The following is a 22,427-nucleotide window of genomic DNA, read 5'->3' as shown; positions in this document are numbered from 1 at the left end:
ACAAAATTATATATATATATATATATATGTGTAATTATATAATATTTAATTAATTATTCATAAAAATAATAAAACTATAAAATGACTAAAATTATATATAATTTAATCTAGTAAAAATGTGAATACACATGTTTTTTCCAGTAATAATGAAAAAAATTAGGGTGTAATTTAATAAAATTTTAGAATATATAGCATAATTTACTCAAATATTTATAAATTTTTGAATTAAGGTTAGAAGAATGCTGAGGGAAACATAAATGGATTCGATTAGATATTTGAAGACGAGGTTTCACCGCCGAATTATAAAATACATGTGCACCTATCATGTCTTGTTTGTCATCACGTTTTAATATACATTTTAATATGTGGATGACTTCGATTCCACATTTAAAGTAGTTTTGTTTTGTAAAAGTTAGACATTGAACAAAAGTTTCGCATCGTAACTCACATAGGTGCGAGTTTACATTCTTTGGTAAAATTTTGCATGCAGTTTTTTAAATCCTACATACACAACTCGCGATCTAAGTGAGTTTTACTTGGAAATTCTGTGAGTTATTCAGAACCTGTGTAACCAAATCCACCCTAACCCCAAATCTAATATCACTTGCTTTCTCATTCTGCACTCAGTAAATTAAAGAATACCAATGCATTTTTGTGAGTGAGGTCAACCCTTATAAATCATGGGTTCTACAGAGTGGATATAATAGGTTAAGATTAATATTCATTTCAGATGCAGGTTATAGAAACAGGTTTTTCAAAATATGGGTGTATGAGACGCTGCATGCTTAATACATTCTCCCTGTATCATGAATTACGTGCACATTTTAATTTGTGTGTTCTTATTTATCATATCTTCTAATTCAATCTTATAAAATTTACTTATATAATATTATATGCAAATTAAAAAATATATTTAAAGTATTATATCAACTAAAAATAAAAATATTTAATAATATATAAATGATTGCAAATTTTAATCAACCACACACAAATTGACAGTCTAACATAGCGTGAAAGTATGTTATAAGTGATTGTAAACCTTCCATTATAAATTGATTTTATAAGATTGACTTACACTTAATATTCATTATTATATATACTTAATATTAAATATTGTGATAATGGAAATTTTGAGTTTCCAATTTTATGGTGTCAACTATACTTAGTCATTTAGAATCTTCATTTTATTTTAAATTTTGATTAAATTAAATATGTGTTTTAAGAATACTAATGTCTCGTTAAAAAGTGAGTTATTACAAAAGAGATTGAGTACTAGTATACGAAGAAAAATGTTAAATATTAGTGAAAAAAGATTAATATCTATAATATACAATAAGAACGTTCTGTTTGGTTATATAAATTGTTTTTCTATTTTACTTTTACTAATATTTTGAAGTCATAATAATATAAAATTCGAAATAAAGGACAATAATGTAAAAAAAATATAACAACACAAAAGAATTAAAACATAGAGGAGAAAAAAAAGAAGAAAATAATTACTCACATTCTATCTATATAATTAGGGTAGTGTTTATAATGTCGTGTTCTATATAATTTTTTTATTATTATATCATAACTTCAATCCATGTAAAATAAATAATATATTTAATTATCTTATTTTAATATAATAAATAAAACCCCATGATAATACATACATATATATATATATATATATTTTACTTATAAAAAAAATAAGAGTGCAGAATAGAAAAGTGCAACACGTGTGATTGTGATTCTGGAAGTTATTGTATGCATTAAAAATATGGTTTTCTTTTCAGGTGTGTAATTAATGGAAAAAATTATTGAGATATCTGTTTTGTTAGGTAGTGTAAAATATAGGTTTTTACTACTGTTTGGTATGGTGGCAGTTGCGTGGAATAGTAACTTGAAATCTGCAGTTGATTTCCTTTTTCCATTGCCTTTCCCTGCTTGCTTTCTACATTTATGAGGCTAATAGTCTATCAGGAAACCTCAAATTCCATTAAATTTTATTTGCTTTCGTATCTAAGAAAAGAATTTGTTGTTCCCGAGTTGTTTTGTTTTGCTAATTCTTTTTCGTGCTTATTATTGCACATGACTTTGAGGTATGTGAACGTGGTCATATTGTAGTTGTTGAAAGTTTTGAAGTGAACAAGGAAAAAGGGGTGTCAGATTTTTCTCTCCTTCGGGTCCATACACATTCAGATACAACAAAAGAGCAAGGGGGTCTAATCTGCACTCAGCACAAGAAAACAGAGGGATTAGGTACAAGATGTCATTAACTTTATTGTCTCTGTATACAGATTCCGTACTGCTATATTTTAGGTTGAATGAGTTGTTGTAGTGCGAGTGAAAACTAGCATTAGCAAGTCTGAGGGGGTTGGTGGTGTTGTTGCATTGGTAGCAACATTGAAAAAGAGAATGTGATATAACAGAGGAAATGAAAAATTTCAATCCTTTGGTTTGAACAATGTTTAGAGGGAATAGTTCCAATCAACGTGGGTTTCACCCTCCAAGAGTAATAATGGTTCATGATTTGAGGCGTGGCTTCTGATTCATGGAAAGGCCTGTGTTTTTCTGCTCTCACGAAAAGATGCATTATTGTGTTGTTACAGTGATTCCCTGGCTGTCAATTTGGACCAATGATACAACTGTTGCCAGAAAAGAAAATTTTGAACTCACCGGCTGACTAGATCTTGAGTTGAATCCAAAGTGTGAAACCAACTTAAAACGTGACACTAGAAAATATCTTATTCTTCTTTCACCTGCGAATAAGTGCAAATAGTAAGTCAAAAATATTGTGTCAAAGGATAAAGAAAAACAAACTACATGGCATTGAGAATTTCCAAAACAGAGGAGAGAGGTATTGGGTGAATAATGGTCTGGTTTCTCAATAATATGTGAAGAACGGACCAACATATATCTTCATCTCTTAGAATCGGATATCTTCTTACTTGGGATGTTTTTGGTTTTCAGTGATTTGAGGCATTTGATCTATGGGGTCTTTCAATTATACTTAACATTCAAGTGAGTCAAAATTTCAGTAATTTTTAGATGGAATAGTTCAATATTTTTAACTCATCAATTTAATTTGTCTAATTCGTCAATTTAACAGGTCACAATTATGTTTTTGTTTTTTTTAATTAAAATAAGTAATAATCAATGTTTTATATAAAATTTTATTTATATTAATATTTTTTTATATAATATTAAAGTTTAAAGTTTATGATTTAAGATTTAAGTTTTTTATTATTAAAAAAAGTGATATAATAACTATAATCAAATAAATAGATTCAAAATAAAAAATTATAAAAAAATTAAAAAGTGACAGAGTACGACAATCTATCTTATAATAGAACAAATTATTAATTTAAGTTCTTATAACTTCATTGGACTAAAAAAAATGACCCAATTTATTACATGTGGTTTAGAGTGTTCACATATTTATTTATTAGAATTTTGTTTATTGATGATTAAGTTATCTCAATAAATTTAAACGTTTTTAATAATAAATTATGAAGTGTTTAATATACAATGATAGTGAATGTCATTCTTAAGCCCTTAAGTTATCGGAAAGGATATGAGTGAGTACAAGTAAATTTTTAACCATATTTGTGAGGCATTTATTTGACGGCCATCTCTACAACTTTTATTTTCCTAATTTAGAAGCTTCGTATAAGAGCCATAAGTGTTGAATAGTCTCATTGATCTTTCCCGGGAGATCCAAAATTTTCTTCCTTTCCTTGCTTCGAAGTGATTTAATGCCTTTTCTACTTTACCAAGAATAAACAACTAAAAGAAAAGATTTGACGTCCCTTTTCCTTCAACAACGCCACTTTATTTTTCCACTTTACTCTATCTATCATTATGTTCTCACATTTTTCAACCTTTAAAATGATTTTATATTATCGACATGTCTCTAGTCATCCACAATCATACAATTCTGTATTATTGACCATTCATTTACCAAATAATTGGTCAATTAATAGTACAAATTTTATGAATGTTCTCGCTATTAATAGGAAAAATACAGAACTGAACTCTGAAAACCCTTAATTGAAGAGAAAAATGAATTAATAATACTTCAATGTTTGGCACTGGAATCAGATTATACGAATTTAAATTGTGGCCATGTAAAATAATAACTTCCCACCTTACATCGTGTTAGCCACCTGCACTAAAAAGTGCTTTCCAACTCACTCCAAGCAAACATTTAAATAATGGGACCAGAGTGGGATCAAAATGTGAGTTTGGTTGAATTTATGAAATATGAAATAAATATTTAGTTGGATGTGTTGTGAACTTCTCAACGCTGCACACCTAATACTGTAGTGTTTTTAAGTTTTTTCTTCTCTTGATGAATTTCCTTTTTTCCATAGAATTAAAATTGAAAGGTGTATTTTATTTATAAGATATTACATTTATTCAATATTTGTCTTTTATTTTTTTTATTATACCTGTTCGAGATTATTTCATTATATATAAGTGGGTGTAAACCTTATCCATGAGCCAGTTTTATGGGGTTGAGTTAGTCTTAAAGTTCACTTTGTAATATGACATCAAAGTCATTTTGATTATATCCTAACGAGTGTTTGTTGGACCTATCGAACTGTTATCGAACTATCCATAATATGTTATTTCACACACAAATTGTCACTCTCGATGTAAGGAAGGTGAATCCACTTTGTAATTACTACCAAGTTGATATTGTTTTCCAATTATTAATTAAGAGTTGTATAAATAAATCTCTCCTTTATAAGGTAGATTTGTAACAATGAATTGTATTGGTGGAAAAGAGAAGAACATGTCCGGCACATCTCCATCATTTGTTTAGACAACAAAATTCTTCTACCTAGAACGATAGGCAAATTAGTGTTCTCGAACTACTCTTCTGACAGAATCTTATTTTATTCTTTCCATTAACCTTTCCTTTTCGTGTAACGCAGGGTTGAAATCAATGGCGAATTGCTTTGTTTTTGTTACAGTTTGGTTTTTTGGTTAACTATTGAGACAGATTAGTTTAAAGTCAAACTTTAAAACTTGATGAACGAAAAAAAACTTTTATTTTCGAATTGAAAGCACGTTTGAGTTTCTTGGGAAAAAAGTTGCTTCTCACGTTACGAGGGCTTTATTTCTTTACTCCTTTATTCTGCTGTCAGGGTTTTGAGGGCATCTGTGAAGACTTTTTCTTCCCCTTTTGTGCATGTTTTAGTATGGCACTTGATCCTTTCCTCATTCTGGTTTAAACTTCTACACTTTGTTAAATCTATAGACACTAATTAGGGATAGTCTAGGATCACACACATTAACTACATGTCTTCCATGTGATATAATGCCACTATAAATTTATAAACACTTATTCTACGCCGTATTTAGACGGAGCAAAGCAAACAAAAATTATAAAATAGAAATTAATTTTTAAATATCAAAATAATTAGTTGTAATAATAACGAAATTAAAGACCATTTTAAGAACTAAAACAAAATTTGGTTTCTAAATTAATTTATATTATTGTTAAATAATTTTTAAATTAGTATCTAATTAGCAATCAAGATTTTTGTTACCAAATTTAGAAACTAAATAATTGGTAATTAAAACCTTGGTTGCTAATTAGATACCAATTTAGAAACTATTTAACAATAATAAAAACTAATTTAGAAACCAAATTTTGTTTTAGTTTCTAAAATGATATCTAATTTAGTTACTATTGCAACTAATTATTTTGATATCTAAAAATTAATTTTTATTTCATTATTTTTTTAGTGAATTAATAACTTCAAGAGTTTCAATTTCCTTAAAATATTTGATGGGACTAGACTAAGAGGAGAGGACATTTTATAACAGTTATAAGCAAATGTTTTGCAGAAACTGGGGCTGAAACTGAGATAGGTAGAAACATGTATTAGAGGTGTTTTGAGAAGGAAAAAAAACACATGTTTGAATGCAGGGAGCAATTGGGGAAGTGATGGGCACCATGTGCTATTATCATGTGGCTTCTCCATCCAAACAATGATGAACTCTATAGGATTTTCTCTTGGGTCTTTGTCAAACCATGGTGGCATAATGTGCTGGACCAAAATTTCTGACAATTTTTTTCAAATGATTTGTTTTCATTAATTAATTCTATAACAATGCAGATAATTACAAAAGAAAGCGTACGAAAAGAAATGTTTTTTTCTTATTGTTTGGGACCTGGGAGTTGATAGAGTTTCATTATGAGTTGAAAAGAGAAAGAAATGCTTTTATAGAGATCCGAGTTTGCAGTAAGCAACCTTTACAACTCATTCAGAATGGTTTTTCTGTCAACAGTCAATTAAATTTGCAACCTTAACATTATATATGGAAAATGGTAATCACATCTCAAAACACATCACTTGTTTGAGTAGAGATTCTGATATAGGATCTGAAGATACCAATGCTTCATTGGGCTATTCTTATACATATATAATGCAAACTTTATGGATATGCTATTAGTCATATCTGTGTCGATAGAGTTTCATTATGAGTTGAATCATCATATCTGATGCATTGTTCGGTGGACTCAAGTAGTGTGAAACTACACTAGAGGTGGCAGAACAATTGTGAATGCAATTTTTATGTGTCTGAAGATGAAAGTCCACGGAAAAGAGTATGGGCCATAAAGGTCATAATTGTGTAGAGTGGTAGAGGAGCATGTGAATTAGATTATGGGAATGGGAAAGAAAAGTAATGCAATATGTCTTTGTAAGTTTTGATCTGTGCCTGAAAAAGTGGTAGGCAGTGAGTTGGGTACGCCTTTGTACTATAGTTTGGTTCATTGCTGGTGTTTCCACTTGAAAATATAAGTGTGAAGAAAAGGAGTAGTGGTGCAATTATAGACTTTTGTGATCCCACAGGTTGAAAATTAACATGAAGCCAAACCCTTCTTTTGTCCCCTATAAGAATCAGATGAAACAGAAACAGCCCTACCTCTTCTTGCTTTTTATATTTTGTTTAATTTCCTTTTGCACCAAATATTGTGGTGAATCCTTAATTGCATAAATTTGTAATAATTGCTAACAGTATAAAAGGACAATGACATAAAATAAAAGCAGGGTGTTTGTTTGCTTCATTTACTTAAATAATTAAATTCGAAGACATAGTTGGTGTTTAATATCAACTATTCATTCAAGGTCATTTACAATTGTTCTATAACTTCAAATGTATCCATTAAGTGCCTATTTATTTTTATGTCAAGAGAATGTCTATTCTCTAGCCGTGAAAAGAGTTTAATAGAATTTGATAATTATATTTTATCCAAAATAAATAGGAGAAATAAATTTCTTTTAAGATAAGTTGAAAGATAAATCATAAGTGTAATTTAAGAATTACTTATAGTATTTACATGATATATATTGCTATAATATTACTATACTTAATTTTTTGCTTTCTATCTTTTTTTATAAAGAAAATTATGCAAATGTGTTACATAAATAAAATTTGTTTGTATATTGTTTACGTATAAATAAAAAAAGCATATTTTCATCATCCTTTGCAATAAATTTCAGATTTTTTTTTGGTTAGTTAAAGAATTTAAAAGAATTTGAAATTTTAAAAAGTGAAAAAGATGTCTAGTTCTTTAATTACAACTACTCAAATTTTAGTAGCATTCTTTTAAAAATAGTAACAAATTGTATCTCTGGATTAAGCAAGATAAGATATCACTTCATATATGAAATCAATAATGTCGGAAAGAAAATAATTTTTAATTATTTTCAAAAATAAATAATCAGTATTAATGTCATAATTAAGAAAATATTCAAATTTTCTTTTTGAGGAACACAAGAAATAAGCAATATTAGGCAAGAGTCTTGCTTCATTTATGATTGGGCTTGCGCATGGGCCGTATATATCTCATAGATGGTTTTTGTTTTTGCATCCTTACATTTTTCGAAACACCCAAATTATCCTTGACAGTTTTGGGTAGTTCCGAAATAAGGGGTGTTCTGCAAGTAAAAGATGTTTTCAAAATAAGAAATACGGAAGACAAAAAAAAATCTTGAATACTCTTTCCATAACACATTTTTCAACTTCCAAAATGGTAAATCTAAAATTCAAAAAATGTGTTTAGAAAAAGGATATTCCAAAATGGTCATGGACTATTTTTTTGGAATGTAATATATGTACTCTCCCATCTTATTCCGAATTTGTCATTTCCACTACTTGTTCTCAACCATGTCCATGAAAATGCAGAGAAGAAAAAAGGAGGGTGGTCTGCGGTGATTTTTAAAAACTCTGAAGTTAATTTTGTAAATTCATATAAGTGTAGGGTGCAAAAAAAAATAAAAATGTATGGATCCAATAAGAAACGCCCCTCAGATAACTTCCATCTAAAATCCAAAAGTTGTTCCACAAGATAACCAAACAATAGTGGCTTTTTAAGGTTTCTTAGCTTAAATGGACCTGAACGAATGGTTGTTTGATGTGAAATGGTAAAGACTTGAATTAATTTTTTTTATTTACTTAATCTGGGATGTATGTTTGAGATTTTGAGTTATCTGCACATGAAATTTCAAGATAATGAAGAGTGATGTTGCTTTGTTGGATGGATAGAGATGATAAAATTTAGTGACACAACCAATGGTGTTAGGGATTTTTCTTTTGCATACTTGGACCATTTCAATGTTTGTTGCAGTTTTTCTGTTAGTGGATCCTGTTTATATTGCCATTTATGATTTTTTTGGATTTGATTTTAAGATGGATTGAGGGATAGGAAAAAGATAGAATTAAAAGGAAAGTGAGTTTGTTTCTATTAAGAGAAAAATAGTAAAATAGTAGAAAAATTATTAAAGTTGATGTGATCAGACTAGAATAATTGATAAATAAAAATTTGTAATTAATAAAAAAAGTAAGATTTCAATTTTACCTTTCTCACTAAAATTAATTGAAAATGAAATATAATTTATTTATAGGATTAGGGTTACGGGTTCAAAGATTAGGGTTTAATATAATTAAATATAGGGTTTAAGTTATAGGGTGTGTCTATTAAATTTTTCTCTCGAGCGTCTACTGTAGATCGTCTGCTCCTGCATACAGACTGTCTGTTCCTTGTATTTTAGGACCGTCTGTCCAATGTAATTTTGAACCGTCTACTCTTACAACAATCTTGATCGTCTGGTGTTTCTTTTCTTGATTGTACATTGTTTCTTTTACGTGTTCTTGTGCCACTACAATCTTCTTCTTCAACGAGGGCTTCCATGGGTGCCATGTTCCAATAATGCTTGAATCAGATTCAGCATCTGCACAGCTTGGGTCGTGGCGGTAGTTGACGTAAAGACAGAACCTACTACGTTTACAAGACTTGGCAGCCTCTTTCTTTTTCATAGCAGATTAACTTAAGTTTTCTCTTAAAAATAACATTAGAAGTGGTAGAAAATATAATCTATGAGCTATAAATTTACACTTCGTTCAACAATTTTGGAATAAAAGCTTTTAATCACTTAATGTTATAAAATAAACAATAACCCGAAATCAGTAAATGCCTGTGAAATTACTTGCTATAATAATGATTACATGGTGTGCTCGCAGGACTTTGAAGTGGTCCTAACATGCATGAACCAAATATGAATAAATAAGAATTCACCTAATGCTCAATTGGTTGTATATTGGACATAAAAGCGTGAGTTGGTGAGAGCTAAAGCAATCAGAAATGTGCTTGTGAATATGTGATGCTGTATTTCTCTATACAATTGCTGTTGAAGAGAGATACAATAAATTTTGAAATGAAAGAATAAAGAATGGTATAACTGTGTCACCAACAATGTGCCCTCCTATAACTGTCCCATCTGAAGAACGAAGAATGGTTATGTCTTCATCTTAAGCTAATCAAGTTACATCCAACCAGTAACAACCGTGCAGGAAACAGAAGCACTACAAACCATTGCATGTGCTGCGATGCAACAAGCCTACTGAACCTTTTCAATGACTCACTCCCAGTGTGGATGATGCCAAAGAAAGAAAGATGGTCGTGAATCACATTCACCGATATCATGGACCCCCCAACAACTGCCCCACTCCCACTTCCACATGGGAGCACCAGAGGCCACCACACCTTTAGCCTTTGCTCTCTCCTTGCCTTGCGAATCTGGCTAAGTTCTTGGCGAATCACGGTTCTCACACATTTCAAGTAGGAATTCATGTCGTGATCCCTCTGAATGGTTCCTCCGGATCCATAGGCAGATCGGTCACTTAATATCTCAAGTGGGTGTGGTGAGTTCAAGAACACCATCTGTGCTGCCCGGATCTGTTTTAATGTGTCACTTGATTCTGACAAGTGACCACTCAAAAGATATAGACCACTGCCCGAGGGCAGAAGATGATGACTTGGTGAAAATTTCTCATCTGGCTGTAGGATCAAGAGTTCACCCATTGGTGCATACAGTAGCTTCTGCAATAAAAGATTCATCAAGAATTCAGTGAGGCTAAAAATGCAAAGGAAATTGTAAATAATCCCTCTAAGAGATAGAGTGAACTGTTACTGGATATATAACTGTATGAAAATTAAATTCATAAGCTTGTTAAATAAGTGCTTGATTATGTTGGTTAGTGATTACCCAAATGGTAAAAAAGTGGACTTTACCTGGTTATTAAGGCATGGATGACTGCGGAAGTTACCATTAACGGCCTTTAGCAGTTCAGCAATATGGGTAGGGTACTTGCAAGAAAATGCTCGTGGTACTATGTCTCTGTGCATTGTGATTGCTTGAACATGACTCCGTGGCAATCCTAACTTGTCAAGAAGACTATCACCTCCACACATGATGGATGGGGCGCCAAATGTTATGACAGGAAGCAGAGAAGACAATGGTGCTTCCTTTCTTATTAACAGCATAAGGTTTACAAGTAATGCCAAGCTTCCCCCAAGAGAATGACCAGTGAAACGGCAAGTTGCACGGGAATCATGAGATTTTAGGTGTGCACGAATTTCTGGCAACATCTGTTGATAAGTTCCCTTTGCAGCCTCATATATCCCTCTATGTACATGAACATCTAACCCCTGACAAAAATAAATCCTCGTTTCAGTAAGGGGGAACATTAAAAAGAAACACTAAGCTAACTTAGCTTTCAATAATAATAGTTACCTCAAATTTAACTGGCTCAAATAGTAGGTTCGCTTTCCAGGAAGCAAATGTCTCGGAACCCTGCATATTATAACAATGATTAATTGGACATATCACAGTAAATATAAATCCAAAATTGACATAAAAATGTTCACTGCTAAATGGCATTACTAGCTACCCGTTAATGCTTTTATCACGTTCAAGTGTTCATGCATTACCATTTTTATAAGAATACTGCAATTAAATGTTCTCTATGACAAAATAAAATCATGTTCCTGATTAATATCACACACCTGGATCACAAAATATCTTGTAGCAGTCTTGTCATCGTCGCATACGAACCATTCACAGGGTGAAGAGGTTGTCGAGCTCAAATGATCTGCAAATGCCTGTTTTACATCCTCATTTGCAGCAACAACTGCTGTTACCGAATCAGTAGTTGCCTTCAGAGCGGCCTCCTCTGTTTTTGTCATCTTATCTCCGTTAAAGCTTTTATTGCTTGCTTCATGTGAACCTTCACCTTCCACAGCATTGGAAGATGTGAATGGAAGTATGCTCTTTGTTTGAGTACGGAGATAAGAGGCTGCAGAAGCAGCAATCTCGTATGCAGTACATGCACAAATCATGCGTCCACCGTTCTTTTTCTCTTTTGTTTCTCCCACATCCTTCTCGTTAGCTTCTTCTTTCGGAATTGCAGCTGATGTCTGGTTTTTTTCGGCTGCCACAGCTAATTTCTTTTTCTCTATGGATGAAGTTACAAAACGCAGTCCATGGTTTTTGAGGAGGATCCCAGGCTAATTTAACAAAGACATGATGTAAATTAGTATCATAAATTGGTGATTCTTGAAAAACCAAATTCCTAGTTTTGATTACAAAAATGCTAATTAGTGCCTCATCCACATTAAACCATAGAAGGGTTTTAGAAAAGTATATTCGTATATCTCAGTGACCTGACAATTATACATTGAGGAAATCTTCAGAGAATGATATTCAAAGGTATCATGCAAAATTTCCACTAAACCAGTGTCTGAAAATTTCTAAATCTGATTCATTTATAGTAAAATGCAAATTGTTGGCTAGAAAAGAAGGAAATGGAGGATTTAAAATACTTTGATTTTTGGGATAGAATATGCCAAATTGCCCAGGTGGGATATGCGTGCATATAATCTAGCTTCGGGCAATGACACCCTCCGAAGCATTCTCGAAAACGAGTCTCTATCGAACAAAACCTCTTCATTTTCTTCTTCGTTGTCTTCCTCTTCGTCTTCATCATAATCAACCCTACAACCACCACACTCTTCCTCCTCCTCCTCCTCTTCATCCGTTAGATCATTTATAACAACTTTGGCTTCATCGTTCCTCTGTTCCACGCTCCAAACAGACCTTGCATGAAAAATCTTGAAAACCGAATTCCCGTTTTGTCCCTCTCCTTCTTTAGTTTCATTCTCTGCCAAAACGGCGTCGTCTACGGCGAGACCATTGTAGCCGGAGGCATTCCCCGTGAGTTGTTGTGGCCATAAAGACGTCAAAGGGTATCTAAAGGAGAATCTGGAAAACAGGGAGCGTCCCACCGTGCTCACCTGAGACTGCGACGCGTAATCATTTGCGCGTGCAGTTGCAGTAATGGGAATGGTCGAAGGAGCTATCTTACAGATGCTACTGTGTAAACACAGAGCATCCATTATGGTTATGTTACGTTACGTTACGTTACGATCACTCAGTATTACGATTTGTTCGCGTTGGTTCGGTTTGGTTTGCAGATTAAGAAGAAAAGGGAAGGAGAAGGTGGAACCCAAAGGTTCTTCAGGTTCCCTCGATCTGTGTTGAACGAAATGAGATGAAAGAAGAGAAAGTAAGCGTTGGAAACCAAACGGATATCCAAAAATAGGAAATTTTATTTGCTAATCTGAGGGTTCGTTCCAATTTCGAAATTTGCAAGTTATGAAGCTCTGTCGCAGCTCTGTCGTTTTATTATGAAGTGCGTGGCAGAGCGCGTGGTTGTTCTCAAGTACCACGTCGTATAAAGTGTAAATGAACAACATGGCTACAATCACTGACGTGTTCCTTGATTCTGTGTTTTCTTTCGGTTTCTTCCTCAAACCTGTTCCTATCTTTTTGGGGAGATTGTCACCGTCACGCACTTGGGTAGCGTATCTTCTCTACTCGCCCGCTACAACACATGTCACCACCTTCCTCGTTTCCTGCATTTACCAAATCTCCTCCCTTCTCAATCTACACTATTATCTATTTCTTGCTGTGTCTATCACATGCAAATATTTTTCCAAAACTTATTCTTTACTCAAAACTTTCTTATATATCTTTTCTCTTTAATCTTTACATAAACATTCAGAGATGTATGATTTATGCTATAACTGAAATTCAAAAAGAAATAAATATATAAATTTTATTTTTAGTTTACAAATACAAATTTTAATATACTTTTTCCTAGCTATTAATATTTTATGGAATTTAATGAATTTTAATTTAAGGATAAAGATAATAAATAAATAAAAATGAAAAGAATAACAGATTTTGTTTTTCAGTCGATCAATCTACTATTTTCTCTCTCCTCTCGAATGAACTCCTTATACACTCATCTCTCTTTTCTCCTTCTCTAATTCTCGTGAATTCTAGATTCGGATGGTACCTGCAAAAGATACTCTGACATTCAAGTAAGATTTTGATGTTCGGTATTTGGTACTCTGCACTCGGTGTTATTAGTACTGAATGATGACGTTATCTAGTGCTGGATTACTAATTAGTCTCGTTGGATCTCTACTCGATCGTACAGACTGATGTAGATAAAGATGAAATAGATATAATGACATGGTTGAGTGATTATATTTCAGTAAAATAAGAAGGAAGTATTAACATTGTCAAAATAAAAGTTAATAAGGAGGAAGTATCACTCGTCTTTAATTTTGATTATGTTAGATAAAACTAACTAACAAATTGATTGGTTGTTGGAAAGTAATTGCTGTAACGAAAAGTTATTAAATTATAAATGTATAATCAAATTATTAGATAAAATAATTAATAAAAATTAAATGATAAAATTAGTCGTGTCTATACTATGTTTTTTTATCATTTGTAATTTGCAATTAATATTAAAATCTTTTTTAAATATTGAATTCGTTAACTTAGCGAAATAAAAGAAGATAATTTACACTGATGTTATATATAAGAATGGAGGAAAAGACCAACAGGCAGTTATTGGTAAAACAAAAACTAACATTGTTTTGGAGGTCCTAAATTACATCCCATAATTTTTTAATAATAATTATTTTTACTTTTAATTCATATATTTTAAATATTGTGTATTTATTATTAATCTTATATAAAATGTTATAGTATTTCTATTAAAATTTAAACTATATAAAAAAATAAACATAATTTAATAGACATAATATATTTAAAATAACATAAAATAATTTAAATACAAATACAATACGAGAGATATTTAAAATAATAAAATAAAACAAAAATATATCGTATACAATATTAATATATCGAATTATAATCATGAAATAGTAAAATAAATATTTTTTAATAATATAGTATCTAAAATAAATAATATAATATACAAGTATGTAGATTATAATAAATTATTTTTCATTATTGTCAAAATTTTATGTATAAAATATTGAAAATAAAAAGATACTTTATGTATAAAAAATGTAATGTTTCAACGAACAATACGGTCAAACTTTTCAACTAAAATGGCGTGTTAAATATATTCTTTGATTCTAATTTGCAATATACGAACACTTTTTTAGAATTATTTTGAAAACAATTGAAACTTTATTTCCTTAAACTCGTTTGATCTAATTAATTGAGGTACAATTTTTAACTAGTTTCGACTGTATTCTCACCAAAGACTCCGAAAAATTAAGTAATAAAAGACATTATCGTAAAGAAAATAAAATTAATGGATAATTTAAATGAAGCCTCATAAAATGAATCAAATTAAAATTATCTATCTTAAGGACTATTAGATAACATTCATATTTTTAATGGATATGAATTGTACTTCACTTAAAATTACTATTACAGATTGATGATATTTTGTTTTAACATTGTTAGATGGAAATTTTCACTGTGTATGTGGGTATATGAAATCAAACCGATCCAATCCAATAAAAAACACTTTGAATTAAGTATTTTGAGTGGTTGAGTCAAATTCAACCCAACTTAATCAAATATGTTGTTTATTGGGTTAGATATTGAATTTGGTATTTAATCCATGATTTTCTTTCTTTATTATCTTATCCTCCTTGAACTAATTTTTGAGTTCTTAAACTATTTTTAATAAATCTTTAATAACACATTGTCATGATCAAGAATTATATTTACTTTTTACTTCAAGAAATCATTGTAAACTCAAATTTATTTATAGTTGTTGATTTTTGTATAAAAGGAGAGTAGTTTTTTTTCTTTGTAAGAACTTGTTCTTATAGAGGATTAGCTCTTACCAAATATCAAATTTCAATGACAAACATCATGAAAAAAGTTTACAGTTTACAAATTGATTTTGGACGATAAAGATGCTCTCTCATCTTTTCACATCTGCATCAAATTAAAATTTTGGACGAAAAAGTTTACAGTTTACAAATTATTTTACTAAATTCAAACACTTAAAATATTATCATAAAATAAAGTCAAATAGCTTAAAGATAAACTATTTCGAAGCCCACATTGGCATTACTACACTTGACCTAGTTTGTAGCTGTAAAAGAGTGGCTAGAGTAGTTACAGGTTTTACCTCGATCATTGATTTAAATCAATCATTAAAATATTTGTTTATGTGCACCCCAATGTTATTACATTCTTGGTGAGCAAACAAAACAATCAAAATGAGTAATGCACGAAGACATAAACACGAGTCACGTGCCCATCTACGAGAAAATCTCGCAACAACAAACAAATGAGTTTACCAACCTTGTTGAAATGAAAGTTTAATAACCGTTGAGAATTGAGGGCAAGTACATACGTAACGTACAAAGGTTATTGTCCATCTGCATTCTAATCTAGTTCCGCAGCTACAAATGTATCAACTTCAGTAAGACGGAAAGTTCTATAGCAATCTAATCTAGTGAACAAGATGAACGAATTCATCACGGTACAAAAACAATGGAAGCATTTTTTTCAGCTAGTGTTACGCCTTGCATCAAAATAGTAGCACGGCCAAGAAAGCAATTGAATTCACCGGACGGCAAAGGATTACAGGATGCACATCATTACGAAGGGGAAAGGGTTCTATTTGATAACTAACAAAAAAGGGCATGGAGGGGAAGCCCTAGGTATGCGTTTACTATAACCACTTAACCATGTCACCCTTAGGACATAATGGACGAAGTAATACGTATCTTTTTTGTACTCTAACCAAGAATTGCTTGTATCTTTGTTTTCTGCTCCTCCGTTAGTGACGTGGGGAATAGAACCTCAAAAGTGACGTAAAGATCTCCTTTTTTGTTGCTCATGTGCAATGGCATACCCTCCCCTTTGAACTTCCTCACCTGCTTTGGCTTTGTGATTTCCTGAGCAGTCAAAATAAGTTTGTCAATTGTGTTCCTCACACACACCAACACCAACACCAATTGGGATCTGAAGCAAGGATATTTCTTACTCACCTTTGTGCTTATGTTCACCAGATGCTCGTCTAGGTGCTTAATGGTCTTCTCAAAACCAACAAGGGCTTGAACCTGAAGAAGATTCATGTTAATATCACAATGTAAAGAATTTTAAGGATGCCAATATACCGGTTCGCAAAATCAACAAATGTCTTTATTTCAAATAAGCCGTGCTGCCCAGAATAGCAAAGGCATCGTACAACTCAAGCAATTGATATGCAAATCACCAAAGGGCAATACTTACCAGAGTTATAGTTACAGTAGAGTGCAAGTCATTGGCTTCTCTTCTGAAGACATCATGTGGTGCAGTACGGATACGAAACTGTTCAATCATGAATTGTCAACACCCTGTATACCCAATAATCATGGATATCGAAAGTAACAAATTACTAACCCTTAAATCTCCAGATTCTCCATCAATTATGGGCTCACCATCCTCATAAAACAGCACCTCCTGTGAAAGGACAATAACTTATAAATCTACGGTCTTCAATTGTCAAAGTTTTAAATTTAAAAAAAAATCAGCAAGCTTCCCCCAATCACAATTCGTATACATCATTTAATTGCAACATAACACTCGCAGAGCACAGTGGAAAATAGAGAAATGAAAAAGCTTATTGTTAGCATTCATTTTTATTGTACAATCAGCATAAGTGGAAAATAGAGAACGGATACAGAAAGCGCAGTACAAAGCAGCTTTTTGACTCCTTGGTTGGTAAGCGGAAAACCTTAAAATTGAAACTCCGCCCTTCTCACATTTGGAATTTCAGTTTTTTATTCTCACTTTACTACTACAGTTTCCCTCATGCTTAACAATGTCAATTGGTTCAAGTAGCAAAATCCATGTAGTGGAAAAAAAGGTTTTGGCTGTTGGAGTTGCATAACTAAACATTCACTTTCTTCGAGTGTAATTATAGCACTGAGTTCCCAATATAGACACAAAAAAATAGAAAAAAAGAATGTACCAACGATAATTTAGAAGCATTGATGATATTGACAGTGAGGATTTTATGTACTAGGTGACCGTAGATAGTTTGGAAACCAAGAAATAACTTGCGTATGGCCATTGGTACAATTTAGTAAATAGTTTGACTTCCTGTTAATACATAAATGAAGAGCAGGTTTATCATAGCTTAAAATTATATTTAGCAGTTTTTATTGTAAAAAACGTAGTTTAAAAAGTATTCTGTTTGGAAACATTGGCTTAAATTTTTTAACAGATAAGCTAATTTTATGTATTTAGGATTTTGAAGCTTATGATTATTTTTTAAAACTAAAATTGGATTTATAAACCCCTTAGTCTTCCGAATTTATATATAGTACACATGACGGTATACAGATTTTATGAAAATGTAATATGACATCCTATGCATACTTAAAGTCTGTGTATGAACTTTAATAGATTACCTGTCCATCTTGCATGCCTTTCTCAATATCAACAGTGACGAAATACCCCTCCCTTACGTATTTGACATTAGGACATTGCTCACAGACCTGGACAGGTAAATTCAGAAATATGGGTGAAAATTTTCCACATATGGCAGTAAATGTCATGAAACATGAAATCAGTGTGTTAGCGGTATAGGCATCTTTAAAAAATAACAAGGGTAAAGACAAATGTTTTCCTATCAACATTCTCAGATGTACTCTTTACCTGCTCTGTCATCTGTTGAAACATCCCAGGTCCAATTTGCTTGTGATAAACCTCATTTCTACAGTTACAGCGTCTTTTCCCAGGTGCTGACTTTAGTACATTCTTTTCCCTCCAAACCTGAAAATTGAAATGCAATGGCCATAAAAAGGAGAAATAATAACCAAATAACTCTGAAATTCTATATTTCAAGTCATTGATGCATGATTAAGTCATTAAGTAACGGATCAAATCTCTCCATTAAAAATATCTATTGTGACAGTTTAAACTATGTCTGACAAGTGGTTAAAGTGCTTCCTCAATGAATATATTTAACCGCATGAGACAGACGATAAGTATCTACGATAAATTGGAGAAGCAAATTAAGAAAAACTACAGGAATTGTCAGATATCATGTGTACGTGGAATATGTTACATGACACGACCATTAGATGCACGTGGCAAATCTAGATGTAAGTTTCACCTCTCAACTATTAGTTGCTGCTCATTTTATTTCTAATTTTCTACTGGCTAATGTAGCAAAATAAAAGTGTACTTTGGCCGATACCATGTTTCACATGAAAACCAATTAGAAAATCTAGGACCTCTTCCATGTCGGTTTATATTCTTAGAATAAAACATTTAGCTGAAATTCAACAATGGCATGTGGCACACAAACACATCAGATATATAGAATTAATGTGTGTACTCAGAGCCAGAACGACAACTAGATATGGCCTCACCTTCAACGTACCCCCCATGTACAAATCTTCAAGTGTAGCATCCAATTCAACAATCACGTCATCTCCCTTTACAATTTTCTCTTCTTCCTCCATTGATCCTCCACCAAAGAAACTAAAACAAACAATTATGTTTCACAGCGTCACTCATAAAACCAAACTCAGGGCCCCATGCTATAAAAATAAACACACAAATATGGCAGAATAAATACACATCCATGGTTCTGAATTGTTGTCCGCAACAGCAATATGATATTGTTGTTGCGGTGCTACTCGCAATCACAACAGCCAGTAGGTGCAGTTTAATTTTTGTTCACATAAATGGCCGCAGAGACACAATTCAGTCTAGCAAATCCTTAGCATTGTTCAATTTCACTTGTTTATCAAAATAGTAACAAAGACTTAGATTTTAATCTTCTATTTTAACTTCTAAGAGTCAATAATTGAATGGGTTAGGTCATGTGGAATGTTGACGGAATACAGAAGGCACCTCATCATAATTGTAAAATAATATACCAATAATTAGAATAATGGTCAAATTCTTATTTTTACTTTTTAATGCAAACGTATAATAATCTCACACCGCAACTGTCACAAAGCCTACAACCAAGACCGCAAATTAGACCATGCAGGCATCCATAACACAGCAGTCAGCCTATTCACCACAATGTAATCTTAGGCCAAAAATCAATGGCTAAATTGAGATTTACAACATAGATCAATAAAACCACATAAATGCTCTGATTAGACTATTAAAGTGAGTTAGTAAGAATATTATAGAAAACCTGTATATCCTTCCTCAGTTAGTTGCCTCTCTTGGCCCATTCATGTACTCTTTTGAATGTTTTTATGTACATATACTAATTAAAGCACAATGATGTCAAATGAAGAAATAGTGATTATTAGCACAAGAAAACCATGTCGACAGGGATAGATTAAGAACTAATACAACAAACGCCATAGAAAATGACTTACGTGCTAAAAATATCTTGGAAGTTCATTCCACCACCTCCACCTCCACCAGCAGCATGCTGCTTCAAACCCTCCTCACCATACCTGTCATAAATGCCCCTTTTCTCCCTATCCGACAACACTTCATACGCTGCCAGTAATAACAAACGAAACCAGCCACAAAAACCATTAAAAAACCAACCCAGATGGAAATAGCACAACAGATCATGAAAACCAAATCAACCAAAGGTACAAATATACCATTGTTAATCTCAGCAAATTTCTTGTTCGCTTCTTCATTGCCCTGATTCTTATCAGGATGATACTTCAAGGCTAGTTTCCTATACGCCCTCTTTATCTGCTCGTCCGATGCACCCTTCGACACTTGAAGTACATCGTAATAGCTCTTCCTGAATCACGTTCAAACGAAAATACACATATATTAGAAAAGTGCAATGCAGAAGAAAGTAAGTGTACGCGGTGTTTAAAGGAGGGAGAGGGAGGGAGGAAAGGTACCCAGCAATGGCACTGAGAGAATAAGAGAGAGCGCACAGAAGGAAAAACAGCTTGATTCTTCGATGCGCCATGAAGAGATTTGGATCTCTCCGAAAGGGAATTTGAATTTTAGGGCTCTGCTATGGTCCCTGGGATCTCGTTGGAAGCGGAATCAAAATTGAGGGTTAGGGTCCGGGAATGCGTGCGTTTAAGGAATATTGCGCTTGTAATGCGTATGTATGGTGTATGTGGGTGGTGCTTCTATCTTACAGTGGCGGACCTCAAAGTGATTCCGCCAAGACTTGACTACGGAGTATGGAGTCGACAATACGCTTTGCTTTGCAACGTGTTCGTTTCCAAACTGACCAATCACCGTGAGCCTTTAGTTGTTCCGACCAATCATAGCTCTCCACGTCGATTTTCCCATTCACGCGTTTCATTCCCTTCCTAACGTCCTGGAAACTCCGTAAATTCCAATTCACAAAATTGCCATTCAGCTTTTTGGGCTACTTTTATTTGGCAATTTCTTCTTGCACCATATCATTTATGATATGCTGGAAAAAGAACATTATCTTTCATTTCATTTTTCTTACGGATGCATAAATTCAAAAGTAATTTTTATATATTATGGATTTCAAAATATGAAAGGTCATTTTTGTATTTCATTTAAGCTTCTGAATGAGTATATCTGAAAATGAGTTATGAGTTCTGGATTTTTATATCCGGAATGGTGTGTTGTAAATAATGTTGAGAATTGAAATCCAAAACTCATTTATGTTTGCTTACGAATCTTGACATCCGATAGGTCATTTATATTGTTCAAGTAAGCTTCCGGATGGTAAAATCTATAGATGCTATTAATTCTGAATTTGTATATCCAAAACTTTGTCATTTGACTTATGGATATGAATATCCAGAAGACAAAAATTTTAAATTATTAAGGAGAAAACAGACATTTCACGTCAGTGTGTTGGGTGCAGGTCTGAATTGACATGGTGTAGGTATAATCAGCCCTTGGTAATTTCTTCCTGCACCATATCACTTTTAACCTACACCCTATCATTTTTTTAAATTTCCAAAATTACCCTTATTCTGGATTTGAAAATCTGGAATAATAAATATAATTTAAAACTAAAAAGAATACATTTTGGATAAAAAATTCAAAACACAAAATTGAAAATGCATTATAGATAAAAAGTTCTGGAATTCAAAAATGTGTTCTGGAAATTTAAATCCGGAATATTTCCAGAAAAAGAGTTTCGGAGGTTATTTTCGTCATTTTTAAGGGGCAATTATGTCATTTTAAATAATAGATTGGGTGTATGTTAGAATTGATATGGTGCAGAGAGAAATTGACTCAGCCCTTTTATTTTTTTGCTTTCGGCCCAATGAAGGCTCCTAAACGGGCTCAACTATTCACACTATATTTCCTCTTTACGCCACCCTTCTTTAGGTGTTTCTTCCTGCACCCCCCACAAATTTCTTCGTGCAACTCATCATTTTCGAAAAAGACTGTCTTAACACTTCTAAAAATGACTTTTAGATTATTTTTTTCAAAATATTTCTGAAAAATATTTTCTAAAACACATTTTAAGAATTTTAGATTTTTCATTCTGAAAGTTAAAAAATATGTTCCAAAAATCTGTGAAAGATAATTTGAATATTTTAAAAAATATAAGGTGCAGGAAGAAAAATACACGGGGTGCTAGAAGACGCGCCCCTTATTTGATCTAATGTTGACTTCTTGTATATAAACATGCTAACTTATTTTTAGAGTTTTACAGACATATTTGAACCGAGTTTAATTAAACCCATAAACTGAATCCAAATTGTAGAATTTGATTTGGATTAGATTAATTGTATTCAGTCATTTAAATTTATTCATGATTTTCTTAAACTAAAGTTGAAAGGAGGTAAAAATAGA

At 32.2% G+C, this 22,427-nt stretch overlaps 2 protein-coding genes across 2 annotated transcripts; both read right to left on the bottom strand.

The window, feature by feature from the left end:
* Window positions 1-9,565: 9,565 nt before the first annotated feature.
* LOC137816238 (phospholipase A1 PLIP2, chloroplastic-like) lies at window positions 9,566-12,998 on the bottom strand. Its single transcript, XM_068619314.1, has 5 exons — window positions 12,167-12,998; window positions 11,351-11,851; window positions 11,079-11,138; window positions 10,577-10,993; window positions 9,566-10,384 (listed from the first exon to the last, which is right to left on the bottom strand). Exons 1-5 carry the CDS (start codon window positions 12,737-12,739, stop codon window positions 9,809-9,811), a joined length of 2,127 nt encoding a protein of 708 aa, XP_068475415.1. The 5' UTR covers window positions 12,740-12,998; the 3' UTR covers window positions 9,566-9,808.
* Window positions 12,999-15,982: 2,984 nt separating this feature from the next.
* On the bottom strand, window positions 15,983-20,985 carry LOC137814779 (dnaJ protein ERDJ3B). Its single transcript, XM_068617682.1, has 10 exons — window positions 20,525-20,985; window positions 20,270-20,418; window positions 20,033-20,159; window positions 19,061-19,172; window positions 18,342-18,458; window positions 18,095-18,181; window positions 17,082-17,141; window positions 16,932-17,009; window positions 16,688-16,759; window positions 15,983-16,594 (listed from the first exon to the last, which is right to left on the bottom strand). Exons 1-10 carry the CDS (start codon window positions 20,593-20,595, stop codon window positions 16,436-16,438), a joined length of 1,032 nt encoding a protein of 343 aa, XP_068473783.1. The 5' UTR covers window positions 20,596-20,985; the 3' UTR covers window positions 15,983-16,435.
* Window positions 20,986-22,427: the final 1,442 nt, after the last annotated feature.

This window comes from Phaseolus vulgaris, chromosome 1 (assembly GCF_000499845.2).
Source record: "Phaseolus vulgaris cultivar G19833 chromosome 1, P. vulgaris v2.0, whole genome shotgun sequence".
Taxonomy (NCBI): Eukaryota; Viridiplantae; Streptophyta; class Magnoliopsida; order Fabales; family Fabaceae; genus Phaseolus; species Phaseolus vulgaris.
The sequence above is the reverse complement of the archived record's forward strand: the minus strand, read 5'-3'. Positions and strand labels throughout refer to the sequence as shown.

Excerpts from the sequence above, each read along its gene's own strand:
- LOC137816238 (XM_068619314.1), bottom strand. The coding sequence starts at position 12,739 with ATGGATGCTCTGTGTTTACACAGTAGCATCTGTAAGATAGCTCCTTCG. Across the intron at positions 11,852-12,166 it reads ATTCTATCCCAAAAATCAAA|CCTGGGATCCTCCTCAAAAA; the intron begins GTATTTTAAATC and ends TTGTTAAATTAG. Across the intron at positions 10,994-11,078 it reads TTGAGCCAGTTAAATTTGAG|GGGTTAGATGTTCATGTACA; the intron begins GTAACTATTATT and ends TATTTTTGTCAG.
- LOC137814779 (XM_068617682.1), bottom strand. The coding sequence starts at position 20,595 with ATGGCGCATCGAAGAATCAAGCTGTTTTTCCTTCTGTGCGCTCTCTCT. Across the intron at positions 17,142-18,094 it reads AAGGCATGCAAGATGGACAG|GAGGTGCTGTTTTATGAGGA; the intron begins GTAATCTATTAA and ends GTCCTTTCACAG. Across the intron at positions 16,760-16,931 it reads CTACTGTAACTATAACTCTG|GTTCAAGCCCTTGTTGGTTT; the intron begins GTAAGTATTGCC and ends AATCTTCTTCAG.